At 43.1% G+C, this 18,496-nt stretch overlaps 1 protein-coding gene across 1 annotated transcript in view; it reads right to left on the reverse strand.

Annotated features, from left to right (window-relative positions):
• Positions 1 to 18,496, reverse strand: part of LOC140464631 (cytoplasmic phosphatidylinositol transfer protein 1-like) — a 200,133-nt gene that overhangs the window by 79,329 nt on the left and 102,308 nt on the right. The window contains exons 4-5 of the mRNA XM_072559958.1: positions 3,266 to 3,354; positions 1,005 to 1,012 (exon numbers count right to left, since the gene is read on the reverse strand). Of these exons, the coding sequence (XP_072416059.1) occupies positions 1,005 to 1,012; positions 3,266 to 3,354 (97 nt within the window). The remainder of the gene's footprint in view (positions 1 to 1,004; positions 1,013 to 3,265; positions 3,355 to 18,496) is intronic.

Genomic DNA, 18,496 nt, shown 5'->3' on the forward strand with positions numbered 1-18,496 from the left:
CCACAATACTGATAGGGAAGAGGTTCCAAGATTTTGACCCAACAATGACGGGACAGTGATATAGTCCTGAGTCAGGATAGTGTGTGTCTTGGAGAGGAACTCACAAGGGATGGTGGAGGTGAGAGGTAGTTTTAGACACAGAAGGTGGAAGTAGGAGATGGAGAGGGGAATAAGTCAACAGGATCTGAAGAACTAGTGAGTAGGTAAAGTCTTGGAAAATCCTGAGTGAACTGTTTTACTCCCCTTACCTCTTTCTGCTTTGGAGCCATGTGTCAGTAATTGTAGTAGGTTTGAGTTTCTGGGTTTGAAAACGGATTGTCTAACTGGTTGATGGTGACAGCATGAACAGCATGACAACAAACCAACAACATGGGAGCTGTTATAATAATCATACAGCGATATCACAGAAAAATACAGCTCCCAAGTCCAGCACATATGAGATAACCGAATTGTTCTTTGACGCTTTTCCAATAAGCTCCACTCTCTGCTCTTCCCTGCAAAGTTCTTTTCAAGTATTTCTCCCACTCTTATTTTGACACTGAGTATTGAATCCGCTTCCACTGGCCACTTAAGCGCTACAATCCAGCTCACAGCATGAAAGGTTTGTCTCTTCACCTCATCTCTTGTTCTTTATATTAAAACCAACATCACATGGTCACCAACCCTGATTCCAGTCAAAATAATTCTCCTGACTTACCTGCCCCAAATCCCTCATCATACTGTACATCACTCCAAAAACCCCTGAATCAGTGACTGTTCTAAAGACAGGTATGGGGGACACTGACATATTTAACACAGACAGGTATCTCGTGCTAAATTATACAAGTCTGTTCATACTTGGATAACTTATTCAGGAGAGCTGCAGGTAAACAGTGGTGCCATCCATTAGCAGGGCAGTGTAACAGTGTAGAGCAGTTCCCTTTTACAGACTTTTTTTACCCATTTTGACATTACGCACGATATTACTTACTCATGTACAGAATATGAAACATGAAAGTACTTACAGTGTATTCTAGTTGCACAGGATGGAACAGAGGCAACGAACAGGGAGAGAAGAGGGAAAAAAAAAGGAACAATAAATAATTAAAATGATCTGAAGGTGACGTCACCTCCAAAAGTTACCCAAGAAGGCAATTTCAATCAACATGTCTAATATATAAACGGATTTGAAAATGCTTGAACAAGTAGGTTCACCCTGCGCCTAAAGGACTTTGCAGTCCTTTACGAATCGAGAACAAAGAGTGGTTGCCTAGTAGCAAGGTCTTGAGAAAGAACAGCATCATATTTTCCAGTTTTGATTCAGCGTGGAACTGTACCTCACACTTCAGTGTCGACTGTAGTACAAGCTAAAAAGGAAAACAAACCCGCGACTCAAAATAAAAGTCTGCTAATCAAATTTCGTGGCATTTAGCTTGCGAGAAATGCTTGAGAATTTGATAACGTTCCAAGCATGATCCTTGATCAGCACAAAGGAGGTGTGTTCCTTTCAATCAATCATCAGCAGAATTAAAAACTGGTAGCCCTACAAAGACTGCACTGAAAGAATGGCACGGTGGCTCAGTGGTTAGCACAGCTGCCTCACAGCACCAGGGTCCCAGGTTCAATTCCGGCCTTGGGTGACTGTCTGTGTGGAGTTCTCCCCATGTCTGTGTGGGTTTCCTCCAGGTGCCCTGGTTTCCTCCCACAGTCCAAAGATGTGCAGGTCAGGTGAATTGGCCATGCTAAGTTGTCCATAGTTGTTAGGTGCATTAGTCAGAGTGGGGTGGGTTACTCTTCGGAGGGTCGGTGTGGACTTGTTGGGTTGAAGGGCCTGTTTCCACACTGTGGGAATCTAATCTAATCAGAACCTTCAACTCTCATACGATAAGGTCCCCAAGGCACTTGGATATGGTGCTCCTTAGGGGAGGTGATGGCCAATGGTATTGTCTAGGTAAACTAGCAATGCAAACTAATGCTCCAGGGACAAAGACAGAGTTCTGGAGAAACTCAGCAGGTTCAAAAGACAGAGAAACAGAGCTAACGTTTTGAATCCACAGCTGGAGAAGGTGTTCTGAAGAGGAGCCATTCTCGACTCAAGATATTGATGGCGTTGCTTTCTTTGTGGAAGTTGCTGATTTTCTCCAGCATTGTGTGTTTGCTGCAAGTTTCAAGCATCTGCAGTATTTTGCTTTGATTCTGATGCCCTGGGGTCCTGGGTTTGAATCCTGCTACGACAGATGGTGGAATGTACCTTCATTAAGAGTCTGGAATTAAAAGTCTGATGATGACCACTGTCAGTTGTTGTAAAAATCCATCTAGTTCATAAAGGGAAGGAAATCTGCTGTCCTTACTGAGGCTAGCCTACTCCTGACCTGCACGGTGATTGACTCTTATTACCTCTGGGCGTTAAGGATGGGCAGTAAATGCTAGCCTAGACCCACATCCCATGAATGATATGACATGTTGGTGTCACTATAATTATGCCCTTTGCCAGCTTTAGTAAAGTTGAAGGGAATCTGTTTCTTCACAATCCGGTTGCTAGGCGGAATCCTGATGAAGGGATTTTGCCCAAAACATCGATTTTCCTGCTCCTTGGATGCTGCCTGACCTGCTGTGCTTTTCCAGCACCACTCTAATCTTGACTCTAATCTCCAGATCTGAAGTACTCACTTTTGCCAATACTGATGCAGGTGAACTTGTGGCTTTTAGCAAATGCTAAAATCTGACCACTTGAAGCCATAGAGAGAGGCCATTCAGCCCTTTGTGCCTGTACCAGCCATTTATCATGGCTTATCGAAAAATTGCAGAAGTGTCATGGTGCAGGAGGAGGCCATTTGGGCCATCATTTCTGCCCACATCAATCTGTCCCAAAACACCTTCCCCTCTTTGAGCTTGTTTTCCAGCTGAATGCAGTCTACCTCTTGTCCAGAGTAACAACTCATATCCAAAGGGCAGGCAGGAAGCAAAGGTATCCCAAAATGAACACTGGGGGAAAATGCAAATTATAAACATAATCATAAAAGCTGTTTAGATGGGTATAGGTTTATGATAGGTGAAAGTGAGGATTGCAGATGCTGGAGATCAGAGTCAAGATTGGAGTGGTGCTGGAAAAGCACAGCAGCTCAGGCAGCATTCGAGGAGCAGGGAAATCGATGTTTCAGGCAAAAGCTCTTCATCAAGAATATAGGTTTATGATTCCTAGTACTCTTGGAGGTAAATTGGTACATTTTCTAATGATTAATAATGATTTTGAATAGCCAGAGAAGTATTTGGAGCGTCTTCTTACCTGTGATGGTATAAGGATAGTAGTTCCATGCCTTTTCTGTGATATAAAATATTCGGGGTACCACAGCCCTTGCCCAGCCTGGGAGTTTGCTGTGAAGAAAGAGGAAAGTAAAAACAGTATTGTTAGCGTTAGAATCCCACACTGAGGATGAAGTGTGTGCAATACCCAAGATAGGCTGAGCTGATTTATATTTTTGTGTTTTTGAATTAACAACCACAGACCTCAGAATCCCAAACAAGATGTAATACATCCCAAGTTATCAGACAGCACATTGTGTGCACTGCCTGAGCGCAGGTCCATAGCTCCTTGCCTTCTGATGATACATTCACCTGGCTTGTAATTTCCTCAAAAGTGTCCTAATAAATTAGTCAAACATGATTTTCCTTTCAGAAAACCACACTGACTTTGCCTGATTGCATTCAGATTTTCTAAGTGCCCCACCACTTTAAGCTCCTTAATAATAGATTCCAGCATTTTCCCTATGCTAGGTGTTAGGCTAATGGATTTACAGTTTCCTGCTTGTGTCTAACTCCTTTATGGAAATCAGAAATAACATTTTGTAATTTTCCAACCTGGTTGCACCCTTCCAGAATTTGGAAGATTAAAAACTGTCGCAACTATCTCAGCAGCTACCCTGACGAGACCATGACTGGAATAGTGAGACCCTGAGCTTCCAGTTGCCTGCCCACTTTAACACACCACTCTGTTCCCTGGCCAACCTCTCTGTCTCAAGCTTGCTGCTGTGCTCCGGTGAAGCTCAGTGCAAGCTGGAGGAACCACACTTCATTTTCTGTTTGGAGACCCTGCAGCCTTCTGGGCTCAATATAGAGTTCAATGACTTTAGGGCTTGAGTTTCCCCATGTCATTATCCCAACCCCCACACATCAGGCCTTGTTTTTTTTCCATGTTGTGTGTGTGCAGGTGTGAGACACAGCGAAAGACACAAGGTGTACAAATCTTTATTCAATTTTCATCACCAGGAAGGAAGAGAACACCTAAGTGGCCAGTGACAAGCAGTGCCCTTCACACCAAAGGGCAATGCTGTGTGATCAAACAGTGAAGGGGAGGGCAGGGATTGAATCAAAATAGAGTTGGAGGGGGAAATAACGCACTCCACTCCCTGCGGTGCCCACCTCTCCCTGAACAACTCCAGGGTGTTGGTGGAGACTGCGTGCTCCTTCTCCAGAGACGCCCGGGCTCTAACGTAACTGCGGAAGAGGGGCAGGCAGTTGACCCTAACGACCCCCTCTACGGCCTACTGCCTGGACCTGTTTATGGTCAGTTTGGCCAGGCCCAGGAGCGTGGGACTGAAGTGCAACCAAAAAGAGACAAGGAGGTGACATCAGATCTTGTTATCACACAACCCATTGTTAGCCATTGACAGTCCCCATTAACAGCTATTCACCCTCCTAACCAGATTGTTATTCATTGCTTTGTCTGTCCAACTGTTCTTCTCTCTCTTTGGGCTCTATTCCCACCTATCGTTTACTCCTTCACGCCCCCCTCCACCCCCTTCTACATATAAACTGATATTTTCCTAGCTCCATCAGTTCTGAGTAAGGGTCACTCAACCCAAAATATTAATTCCGATTTCTCCCCAAAGATGCTGCCAGATCTGCTGAGCTTTTCCAGCAATTTCTGTTTTTGTTTCAGACTTACAGCATCTGCAGTTTTATTGGTTTTTGCTATATGCAGTTCTGATCACCACATTATATGGAAGGTTATGATTGCAGAGGAGATCTACCAGGATGCTGCCTAGTCTGGATAGTCTGAGCTAGGAAGTGAAGAAGGGTTTCACTTACACCTCCTGGTGCTGCCTGGCTTGCTGTGCTCTTCCAGCCTCCTGCCTGTCTACGTTGTTTCTCTTGAAGCAATGAAGGTTGAGACAGGACCTGATAGAGGTGTTTAAGATTATGAGGGGCATAGAAAGGGTTGATAGGAAGGTATCTACTAATTTCCATTAGTAGAGTGGTCAATAACAAGGAGAAACAGATTTAAAGAGAAATGTTTTTCATCCAGAGGGTGGTGGGAGTCTGGAACTCACTGCCTGAAAAGACGCTGAGTCAGAAATGTTCGTAACGTTTAAGCAGCATTTAAGTATTCACTTGCATTCCCACAGCCTGCAGGGCAATGGGCATAGAGCTGGAAACACAATCAGATTGTGGTTTATTAGTATGGCCAATATGGGCTGAATGGCCTCCCTCTGTGTTATAAGTATCCAGGAATCACTGTGCTATGCATCGCCGTTTCCTGTTTTCTATTAATTTCCTGGACCCTCCAGATGACTAACACTCACTTTACTACTGCTTTCCTATGCAAATATATGTTAAAGAACCTGTTTTTAAATTCTGATATGTCACTCATCTTTGGCAAATTGTCCTCATAACCTTTCATTTGGAGATAGTGAGGACTGCAGATGCTGGAGACGTCAGAGTCGATAAAGTGTGACCCTGGAAAAAGCAAAGCAGGTCACGCTGCTGTGCTTTATCCAGAGCCACACTTTATCTTTCCTCTTCCTCGGTACTCACAGATAATGTATTTTTGTTGAATTTTATGAAACATCTCATTAAGTGTTTGCCCTTGCATCTTTACTAACCTATCCCTTAACTTATTTTTACGCATTACTTTAGCCAGTTTTGTCTTTATATCCTCACTATTGCCACATTTAAGTGTAAAGCATTAGTCTTAGGTCCATTCGTCTCACCCTCAAACAGAAAGTATTAATGCCAGATTCCCTTTATATTTCTTCACTAGTCACTTCCCCTAATCTTCAATGTTAAGTATATATTTGATTTGATTGATTACTGTCATATGTACTTGGTAGAGTAAAAAGTTTTGTTTTGCATGTAGTATGGGCAGATCATACCATACAAAGTGCATAGGGGGGATAGATAAATTTGTGAAAGTGAGATTTTATGGAACCTGGCCAAACGTAATATAATGAAGGAGAAGTGATTGCTTTCTCAAAAATGTAATCTAGTGCAAAAAGCTGATACATTAATGATCTGGATGAAGGAACTGAGGGCATTCTGGCTAAGTTTGCAGATGATTTAAAGATAGGTGGAGGGACAGGTAGCATTGAGGAGGCAGGGAGGATGCACAAAGATTTAGATGGGTTAGGAGAGTGGGCAAACAAGTGACAGATGAAATACAATGTGGGAAAGTGTGAGGTCATGCACTTTGGTAGAAAGAATAGAGACATGGATTATTTTCAAATAGGGGAGAAAATTCATTAATCTGAAGTGCAAAGGGACTTGGAAGTCCTAGTTCAGTTTTCTCTTAAGGTAAACTTGCAGATTGAGTCAGTAGTTAGGAAGGCAAATGCAGTGTTGTCATTCATCTTGAGAGGATTAGAATATAAAAGCACGGATTTACTTCTGAGGCTTTATAGGCTCTAATCAGAACACATTTAGAGCATGTGAGCAATTCTGAGCCCCATATCTCAGGAAAGATGTATTGGCCCTGGAGTGGGTCTAGAAGAGAATCACGAGAATGATCCTAGGAATGAAAGGCTTAACCTATGAGGAATGTTTGAGGACTCTGGGACTATACTTGATGGACTTCGGAAAGATGAGGAGGGTTCTGACTGAAACCTACAGAATACTGAACGGCCTGATTTTGGGAAAATGTTTCCAATAGCAGGACAGAAGAGGACCAGAGGACACAGCCTAAGAGTAAAAGGGAAGACCCTTTGAAATGGAGCTAGGAGAAATGTTTTAGCCAGAGAGTGGCGAATTTGAGGCATTCATTGCCACTGAAGGCTGTGGAGGCCAGGTCATTGAGTATATTTAAAGAGATAGTTAAGTTCTTGATTGCCAAGGGGATCAAAGGTTACGGGGAGATTGAATAGCACAGTAGACTCAATGAGCTGAATGCCCTAACTTCTGCCCCTATGTTTAATGGTCTTATGGTCTAACAAAGTAAGGAATATGATGTTATGGCTGCAGAGAAGGTGCACAAAGAACAAGACCAAAATTAAATTTCTTGAATCTGTTGGTATGTGTGTTTAAAGCTTTTGTACCTTCTGCCCAATGGAAGAGGTTGGAAGAGATTATAACTGGGTAAGAGGGGTCTTTGGTGACATTGGCTACCATCCCAAGGCAGCAAATATAGATGGGGTCAGTGGATGGAAGGTTGGCTTGCGTGGTGGAATGGGTTGTATTCAGAACTGTCTACTTCTAGGCAGGGCAGTTGCCATACCAAGCAGTGATTCATCCAGATTGTAAACACTATTTTTAGCTTTTAGGGAACAGTAAGTATGTTTGAACTGCATCAGGAAGCCCTACTCAAAACCAATAAGCACTGAGACTTGAACACTGAGCTTCTGACCAAAAGAAGAGATGCTGTCATTGCACCAAGAAATTGGGCCTCGTTTCAGATAATAACAGTGACAATGGCTCCACAGTGATGGCAAATTGATTGGTTTCCTTAAAAGCCCTCTTGTTGCTGAGCTCCTGACCACAATCCCACTGTGAAGACGTGTTGAGACAGGTCTGCCCTATCCAGAACGAGGGGTCACAGTCTAAGGATATGGTATAGGCCATTTAGGACTTGAGATGAGAAAGGCCCTTACCCAGAGGCTGAGGAGCCTGTGGAATTCTCTGCCACAGAAAGCAGCTGAGGCCAAAACATTGTTTTCAAGAAGGAGTTAGACATTGTAATAGAATCATACATACACTGTAGTCAAAGAGACAGACAGGACGGAAACAGATCCTTAGTGTTAAAGAGATCAAAAGGTTTGGGGAGAAAGTGGGAGAGAGTACAGAGTTGGATGAACAGCCATGATTACGTTAAATGGCAGAGCAGGCTCGATGGGCTGAATGGCCTACTCCTGCTCCTAGTTTCCAGGTTTCTATGAGAAGGTGAGCGAATACTCTCTGGCTCTGACAAGGTAATCGTCAAAACACAGTGGTACTGATGGAAGCTTTGATAACGATCACCTGACCGGCTATCCTCAGTTGCAACTTTAATTGGGAGACTAAGAAAATAATGACAGCAAATGAAAAGCAAACAGACACTTAAACCAATTAGCAGCAGGACCTGTCAAGAAGAACAAACGTGGTTTCTGACATTTGGCTTTCAGATTATGGAAATACAGCCACAAGGAAGTATAGGAATAACAAAGGCAATTCTATACAATGCTGCTTTCACAGATAATAAGCAAGGGACTCAGTCAAAGCATTTACCGAACAGTGACAAAATGGGACTGTGTGTATTCAGTTGGCTGCCTTTTGACAGACATTTCATAATCAATTATGTGGCGTATTCTGCAAGAATCAACTTCACTGAAAAGGCATAATTCAATGTTCCAGGCACGCGGAGTTATAAAATGTGATTACATAAACTTTCAAGATTGCAATTGACAGCAATCCAGTTTCTGATACAAAGTCACAATCTCTATACAGCAAACAGTACTGCATTCCACCCCATTGTACAGCCTCATACACAGGAAAACGATATCTCCCAGTTACTCCTGTTATAGAGTCATTGGGTATTACAGCATGTAAACAGACCCTTCCGTCCAACCAGTTCATACCGAACATAATCCCAAACTAAACTGCTTGCTGCTGACCCATATCCTTCCAAACCTTTCCTGTTCATCTACTTATCTACTTTTAAATGTTGTATCTGTGCTCGCATCCACCACTTCCTCTGGAAGGTCATCCACATGTGTAAAAAAAAATTGCCCACATGTCTTTTTAAAATGTCTCTCCTCTCACCTTTAAAATATAACCCTTAGTCTTGAAATCCTCCACCTTAGGGAGAAGATACCGACTATTAACCCTATCTTACCCCTTATGATTTTCTAAACTGCCAAAAGGTCACCCCTCAACCTCCTATGCTCCAGTGAAAAAAGACCTAGCATATGCAGTCACTCCTTATATCTCAAACCTTCCACATCCAGCAACATCCTAGTAAATCTTTTCTGAACCCTCTCCAGCGTAATAATATCCTCCCTTTAACAGGATGACCAGAACTGTATTGTGTAAGGCTTTACCCATTTTCCCCCCTTTCAGTATGCAGACACGGTTCCCCAGCTATTTCGCTCATCAAGATGAAAATTCTACTTATGGTCATCTGCTAAGGTGGCTAACAGGAGACTTTATCTTTCTTTCTTTCTTGTGAGCCTTTCCCTGACATTTAATGCTCAGAAAATGGAAGATTTGAAATCATGCAAGCCACTGTTACAGCGCGAGGTATGGTGTAGATGTAGAAAGAATATTTCCCCTTGTGGGAGACCAGCCCCACAGAGCATCATCTCAGAAGAAGGAGTCACACACCTGAAACAGAGATAAGGAGGATTTTCTCAGAGGCTAGTGAATCAATGAAACTCTTTACTGCAGAGGTCTACAGAGACTGTGTATTTACGGTGAGTTAGACAGATTTTTAATCATTAAGAGAATCAAAGGTTACAGGGAAAAGGCTGGGAAATAAGAGTTAAGGGTTATCCGATCAGCCATGATCTCATCAAAAGGTGAGGCAGACTCGTTGGGCTGAATGGCCTACTTCTGCCCTTCCTGATACCTGAAGAAGGGCTTATGCCCGAAACGTCGATTCTCCTGCTTCTTGGATGCTGCCTGAACTGCTGCGCTTTTCCAGCAACACATTTTTCAGTTCTGCCCTTATATCTTATGATCTTAAAATAGACAGTGCCATTTCACAGTCCCTAATATACTACTGAGTCATTTCACTTCTCAACAGATTAAACCTTATTTTTGTTTAGTTTTTCTCGGTATGAGGGCATCAAGCCACTCCACCCTCCCCTCTGACCTATCAACTCCATCCCCACCTCATTCACCTATTGTACTCTTTGCTACCTTCCCTCACCCTCCTCTCTGACCTATCATCCTCCATCCCCACCCCCATTCACCTATTGTAATCTATGCTACTATCTCCCCACCCCCATCCCCATCTCATTTATCTCTCCACTCTGCAGGCACCCAGCTTCTATTCCTGATGAAGGGCTTTTGCCCGAAACATCGATTTTCCTGCTCCTCAGATGCTGCCTGAACCGCTGTGCTTTTCCAGCACCACTCTAATCGAGACTCTGGTTTCCAGCATCTGCAGTCATTGTTTTTATCACTGGTTATTGCTTATCACTAACATTTATTGCCCATCCCTAATTGCCCAGAGGGCAGTTGAGAGTCACCCACATTGCTGTGGGTCTGGAGTCACACGTAGGCCAGACCAGGTAAGGCAGTTTCCTTGGTAAAAACAATGACTGCAGATGCTGGAAACCAGATTCTGGACTGGAGTGGTGCTGGAAAAGCACAGCAGTTCAGGCAGCATTCGAGGAGCAGGAAAATCGACATTCGACATTTCGGGCAAAAGCCCTTCATCAGGAATACGGGCAGAGAGAGATTGGATTAGATTACTTACAGTGTGGAAACAGGCCCTTCGGCAAGTCCACACCGCCCCGCCGAAGCGCAACCCACCCATTCCCCTACATTTACCGCTTTACCTAACACTACGGGCAATTTAGCAATTCACCTGACCTGCACATCTTTGGATTGTGGGAGGAAACCAACACAGACACGGGGAGCATGTACAAACTCCACAGTCAGTTGGCTGAGGTGGGAATTGAACCCGGGTCTCTGGCGCGGTGAGGTAGCAGTGCTAACCACTGTGCCACCATGCCGCCCACCGAGCCTAAAGGGTGGAAGGCAGTTTCCTTCTCTGAAGGACATTAATGAACCAAATGGGTTTTTCTGACAATCAGCAACAGATTCATGGTCAACCAGATTTTTAAAAAATGAAATTTAAATTTCACCATCTGCCGTGGTGGGATTTGAACATGGGTTCCTAGAACATTACCTTGTTGTTTGGGTAAATAGTATATCAATAATACCATTAGGCCATTGCCTTTCTGCATTGTACCCACCAAAGGTTTCAAACAAAGATCCTGCACTCATACAGTGCCTGTCAGAACTTCAAGATGTCCCATCAGCAGCATCAAGATAATGTGTGCTCGTGGTGTTGATTGAGGGATATCACAAAGCTGGGAAGTGCTCCTTTGCTCGTCTTCAAAATGGTACGATGGCACCTTTAACATCCTTCTGGGAGGATAGACAGAGCCTCAGTTTAGCTTCTCACCTTGAAGGAGGAACCTCCTGACAGTGTAGCAACACCCTCAGTTGTAGGAAGCCCAATCTTGTACTCTCTGAAATAGGACTTGAACTCTCGACCTTCTAACTCAGGATTCACCACTGCTAGCAATACTAACTGACCATCCTCCACGTACCACTGGTAGTCATATTTTCAAGGACAGCAAAGGAGAGTCATTGCAAATTTAAACCATGCCAAATATGTGTTGGTTGCTACTGGCTTTTTCAATGGCTGGAATTGCATACAATTAAGATACAAGCAATCTGTGAATAAAATGTTCTATATAGTTGCATTTATTCTGCAGGTCAACTCCAGCAAGTTGGCTGGAACAAATGGAGGTCACAGTCCTGACAACATTTACTAGTAAATGTTTATTAATTCTCCATCCTGAACTTGGGACGTTTTCATTCAATAACATTCTGTGAATAAAAGTAAGTATTCTGTGGTTCTTTGTTGTTCAGCTCTGGACGGTCTTGTGAATTCCACATGATGTATTGACACAGCAGTCTTGACTCCAGTTTAGCACATAGTGACGTCTGACCCCAAAGTGCTAAAATAAGGCCCAATAACACATGCAGGACCAGAGCATCTTGTCAAATTGCTACTTAAACAATTCTGACAAAAATGGCGGCAGCAATTTATTAACATCGTGCAAAATATTGTCAAATCCCTGTACAAGGCTTCAAGGCAGCTTTGAATAATGTGGTTCCAGAAATAGCAGCCTCGGATTTTAAATTGGAAAACTGCACTAGGGAAATGCGAGACAAAAATAATTGGATAATGGGCTTCAACACTTCTATATTTAGCTGCAGAGATTAATGTCTGCTTAATGAAGAAACCAATTGCACATGTCACCAATGAATGCTTATGCAATCCATCCCTTGTCATCCTTCACCTAGTAAATCTTCAAGACTTAATAAAAGGACAGACTGTTAAATAGAGAGGTCTGTGCTTTAAGGTTTTTGAGAAGACTTATCTTTGAGAAGTCTGTGCTTCTTTAGAGTGAAAGAATACCAGAGTGCAACATTATTAATTATTAAATTCACACTAAAGAATGGAAAGACCTGCTCAGATTAGATCCAGGGAGTTATTAAATATGTTTCACCTCACAGTAATGGATGGCTGTGATTCTTTCATCAGAAATGGACTGGTATCAACAAATCAATTCTGTGAGGACTGTAATAGATTGCTAGCATACCAACATTCACTGAAACAAAGCGCTTGCATTTCAAAGTGTGTAAACAACATCTTGGTAAAGCTTAATAACCAATTTGGACTTCATAATGCACTGAAGTTTTTCAGAATGTTAATGTCTGCCCAGTTAAAGATGCAGAAGATTAAAAAGGATACTCTTCTCCCCAAGTGGGAATGTTGCCAATTCTGGCTGAATATGCACCTTCACATTACCCACTGCCTCCAAATGCTCTGCACCCACCCCCCAAACAGCATCACCGGCAACTGAACATAGTCATACTCAAATAACACTGCCATCTCAGAAGATGATTGGACCTTTCATGAATCAAGAATCATTCCATCACTTTCACACCACATTTTCCACGTCCAATGTATTTCATAATTCACAAAATCCCTGCAGTTTGGCAGCAGGCCATTCAGTCCACACCGTCCCAACCCAGACACATCCACTTACCTTACCCCTGTAACCATGCACTTCCCATGGCCAGTCCATCTAGCTGGACATCCCTGACATCCACAGTGGGGAATTTAGCCAATCCACCTAACTTGTATATCTTTGGACTGTGGAGGGAACTGGAGCATCCAGAGGAAACCCATACAGACATGAGGAGAATGTGCAAACTCCGCACAGTCATCTAAGGGTGGGATTGAACCCAGGGTGTAGAGAGGTCTAACCACTGAGCCAGTGTGCTGCCCCAATTTCTATTCTTTAAATGGCAAGCAAAAGAATTCAATAAAATGGTTCTAAAACACAATTCTTTAATGTCCCTTTTAATGACCTCCCACCACGGTGTCCTATGGATTAATTTTATTCTTGGAGATACCAGGATAATTGCGGATGTTTGGGATCCTGACAAAAGGGATACTTTCATTCCCAGTCAGAAAACTCTAGGTGCCAGGCTTAAGGATCAGTATCCCAATGAAGAATCCACTGAATTAGAGAGAAGTAGAGAAGGGTCAATCCCTGCGCCCAGTCTCCAAGAAATGTTGGGAGAATGGTATGGGGAGAATGATGTAGTGGAGAATTGCTGGTGAACACAAACAAGGCACTGTTTTCCCTCTTCAGCCTGTATTGGTCCTGACGGTGACAGAAACCAGGCAAAAGTGAGGACTACAGATGCTGGAAACCAGAGTTTAGATCAGAGTGGTGCGAGAAAAGCACAGCAGGTCAGGCAGCATCTGAGGAGCGGGAAAATCAGAAACCAGCACACACCGAGTCCGAACTTTGAAATCTTTAGTCACAATAAAGTGGTGTAATAAATCAATGTTTTGAGGTATGCATTTCAGTTTTTCATTAACATTTCCTTTGCCCTTCACAACGTTTAGAATAAGCCTTTGTGTAATAATTATCCTAAGAGCTCAGATTAGCCTATTTATTTGATTGCTGCCTTTTTTGTTTTGCAAAGAAGAGCACTTTGATCTTTGTTAAACAGTGCACTTTATAATTTCATTGCTGATGGAGTTGCTTAGAATCATAGAATCCCTACAATGTGGGAACAGGCCATTTGGCCCATCAAGTCCGCACTGACTGTCCAAAGAGCATCCCACCCAGACCCACACCCTCATTGTATCCCTGTAACCCTGCATTTCCCATGACCAATTCACCTAATCTACACATCCCTGGACACTAGGGGCAATTTAGCATGGCCAATCTACCTAACTGGCACATCTTTGGACTGTGGGAGGAAACTGGAGCATCTGAAGGAAACCCATGGAGAGAATGCTCAAACTCCACACAGACAGTTGTCTGATAGTGGAATCAAACCCAGATCCCTGGCACTTTAGCTCCTGCAATGACTCGATTGTAAAGTGGGGGTGTAACTCAACCACCCAGATCAGAGAAACTCAGATATTTCTGCCAGCCAGGGCAGAGTTAACTAACCACAACCAAACCAATCAGTTGGATCTCCACCGTTGGTGTCGCGAATCACAGGAGTTATCTGTCGGACATCCTGCACCTGGCCACTGTTTAACATCACAGCTGATGCCAAATACAGGTGTGTGGAGTCTTTTAACATGGGAAGGCTGCATTGCAGCTAACACAGGGCCCTGGCTGACCAGGAAACTCTTCCTGCCCATCACTGGCTTAGATAGCACTGTTTGATCACGACTGACACTGTAATCTGGCTCGATACAGTTTCGCCCTGTGGTGCAATTTGCAGGGTGAGGTCCAATGGAATTGCTGAGGAAGAGACCACAAAGGCACCATGTAGCTGGCTACAGAATGTGAAAATCAGAGTATATGTTAACAGGGATGCACTGCTTAGGTTTGGCAATTCGCACACTGTCAAAATATAGCTCTGTTCATACTGACAATGCATTGTGTATAACCCTCCTGGGAGTGGTTCCAATTGAAAATACAATTGAAAAATAAAGATACAAGCAAAGATAGGGTTTAGAAACCAAAATAAACAAGGCACTCAAAGAAAAATACTGATGGTGGTCTGAAGTGACAGCCGTAAATGTTAGCAAGGGTTTCGCTAATGGATCTTTGACCCAAACTGCCAACTATCTCTCTCTGATTGGATGCGGCCTGACCAGTTGAGTATTTCCAGTGTTGTATGTTTTGATTACAAATGTTCACATTATAGAGATATCATTTCGAAATGAAAATTCACCACAATCCCGCTGAACGACCCAGCAGAGATTTCTGCTATTAACTGAAGTGTGATTGGTGGATAAGATCAAGATCTGACTGGCTCTCTTTATCTATGATTTGGAGGTGCCAGTGTTGGACCGGGGTGTACAAAGTTAAAAATCACACAACGCCAGGTTGTAGTCCAACAGGTTTAATTGGAAGCACTAGCTTTTGGAGCACTGCTCCTTCATCAGGTGATGAAGGACCACCTGATGAAAGGGTGGCGCTCTGAAAGCTAGTGCTTTCAATTAAACCTGTTGGACTATAACCTGGTGCTGTGTGATTTTTAACTTTATCTCTTTATCTATTCATTCATGGGATCTGGGGATCATTGACCAGACCATTACTTAGTGCTCATCCCTATTTGCCCCAAGGTGGTGGTGAGCTGCTTTCTTGAAACTTCTGCAAACCCATGGGAGCAGGTACAATGCTCTTGGGGAGGGAGTTCCAGGATTTTGACCCAGTGACAGTGAAGGAGTGATGATATTTTTCCAGGTCAGGATGGTGAAAGGTTTGGAGGTGTTGGTGTTCCCATGTATCTGCTGTCCTTGTCCTTCTAGATGGCAGAAGTCAAGGATTTGGAAGGTGTTATCAGAAGAGCTTGGGTGAGTGCTTCAATTCATCCGAGTTAATGGTATACAACACTGCCACTGTGTGTTGGTAATGGAGGGAGTGAATGCTGATGACACCGCAAGCTGAGATTCCATGGATACGTCTATGTCAGTCTATTGCTTGACGGATCCATGAGACAGCTCTCCCAATGGTGTCACAAGTCCCCAGGTGTCGCCAAGGAAGATTCTGCTGGGGCTATAGGGTTGGGATTACCATTGGTGTTTGCAATGCTCGGAAAATGCCAAGTGGCCCCTCTGGTTTAAATCTCTTTTATAGACATTGTAGTGGCTTGATACACAGGAGTAGCTTACTAGGCCACTTGAGGGAGGAAACAACACTGATGTGGGTCTGGAGTCACTCGTAGTACAGATCATGGAATTGAGAGCAGATTTCCTTTCCTAAAGGACATTAGTGAGTCAAATATTTTTATGACAATCAACAAGGGCCACCAACACCACCCTCAAATTAATTGACAAGAATGAACACTGACAATAGGGGAGGTTGAGAGGACTCAGTGCAGGACTGAAGAAAGCGGGTTTGATCCAGGCGTGATTGAAGATCACAGTTGCAGATGATGAATGTTCAAGGAAGGCCTAAGGAAAAGGTGAACTGCATACTATGCCAACAATTACCTTAGCAGGAACAGCAATTGCAGACTCATTCTACACAAAGAATGAGAACTTAATGGAACTTGACATACTCACAGCTGTCAGTTTCCACAGGATACAGATTAGGTGTAATACACATTAGAATCTATGTTATGGCACGTATAATGTAACGCAGTGTATCCCTGCAACAGTTACCATGTATTTCATGTACAATGCACACAGTAAGCTAGAGGAAATTACATTTTCTGATATGTTTTACTAGTTTGCAGTTTAAACGCATGCAAAACTGTTGCATTAACAGAATGAGGAGTCTAGTATGAAATTTTGGGGAAGATTGCAGTGGAAATCTATTTGCAAGGCAGTATGTGTGGATGTATATATCAGTAGCTCTAGATCTTGCAGTCCCACTGTGGAAATCTGTTTATTTACTTGCGTAGTTCCAGAAATACTTCACTCAATCTTTTGCTGCCCTCCCCAAATATTGGTGCCCCAGGTGATTGCCTTGTTTTCAAGGCAAATCCCTGAGCATGGAGATAATCAAATATTAAAAAAAGTTAACAAATTGAATGAAAATAGACACTCAGTAAATCACAGCTACCAGCAGTAACTTAACGCTGTCTGTGAAGGACAATGCTTTATCTTTGAAGTCCTTCATGTTTGTGAGATACTCTCAGTCATCTGATGTCATTAGAGGTGTCACAATTGGTGTTGATGTGCTTGGTGGACAGCAGATAGGCAGCTACTGGATGCACAATATTGCAAACTCGCTATTAAACATTACATCTCCTTAGAGATTACACCTCCCAAGGCGACAGCATCACTGGCAAGCCCAGCACTTGTTAACCATCCTTAGTGGCTCCTTGAGCTGTGTTTTGCCTTTCAGAGAGCAGTCGGGTTGGAGTCACATGTAGACCAGACCAGGTAAGCACATCAGATCTCCTTTCCTAAAAGGACATGAGTGAAGCAATCAATGATAGCCTCATGCTCACTATTACTGCCACTAGATAAATTAATTGAATTTAAATTATATCAGCTGACATGTTGGGATTTGAACACAGATTGTTGCTTCAGTCTCTGTTCTACTAACCCAGTACCTGGTCACCATGCCACCATCTCAAGACATTGTGCTGCAAAGCACTCTAAACCATCTTAAACTACTCTAACAGGGAGCAAATATCAAGTGTCAGATCGGAAAAATTGGTTTATTTACAAATAGGGTTTTATTTTATACAGAAACGGTGAAAATATGAGCAGGAGTAGGCTATTCGGGCCTGTTCAGCCATTCAGGCTGATCAACCAACTTATCCTGTTCCCGCTTTCTCTTCCAATCCTTTGATCCCTATATCCCGAACACTTCCTTGAAAACATTCAATGTTTTGACCTCAACAGCTTTCTGTGGCAAAGGATTCCACAGAAACATCACTTTCTTGATGAAGAAATAAATCTCTCCTCCTCTCAGTCCTAAGTGGCCTACGCTGTATCCTCAGACTGTGACCCCCTGGTTTTGAACTCATTGGGAACATCATTCCTGTGTTTACCAGGAGTAGGAGAATCGACATTTCAAGCATATGCCCTTCATCAGGAATCAAACCCTGTAGAATAATGGAGGACCATTGTGATGGTGGCAGTATGTAGCCCTTGATGATTATCACATTGATAATGGACAGCATGTGCTAAACAATCCAGAGTGTGTTAAGAATTAAGCTGACAATTAAAGGGTGTTAGTTGGGCTCATTTATGGCACACTTTGCAAACTGGAAGTTGCGCACATTAATACAAAGGGATCTATGCTTTGCAGACAAAAGAAGTTTTCCACACACTGTGCTGACTTCAACTCATCAAAATAATATGTGATCATTCCTCAGGGTAATATTGACTAGAGTCAGCCAGTTTGGATTAAATTAAAACAAAGTGTGGCAGTTAACAAAAGAACTGTGGATGCAGTAAATCAGAAACAAAATCAGAAGTTGCTGGAAAAGCTCAGCAGGTCTGGCAACATCTGTGAAGAGAAATTGGAGTTAGCATTTCAGATTAACTCCGATTTCCCTTCACAGGTGCTGCCAGACCTGCCGA

Source organism: Chiloscyllium punctatum, chromosome 40, assembly GCF_047496795.1.
Source record: "Chiloscyllium punctatum isolate Juve2018m chromosome 40, sChiPun1.3, whole genome shotgun sequence".
NCBI lineage: Eukaryota > Metazoa > Chordata > Chondrichthyes > Orectolobiformes > Hemiscylliidae > Chiloscyllium > Chiloscyllium punctatum.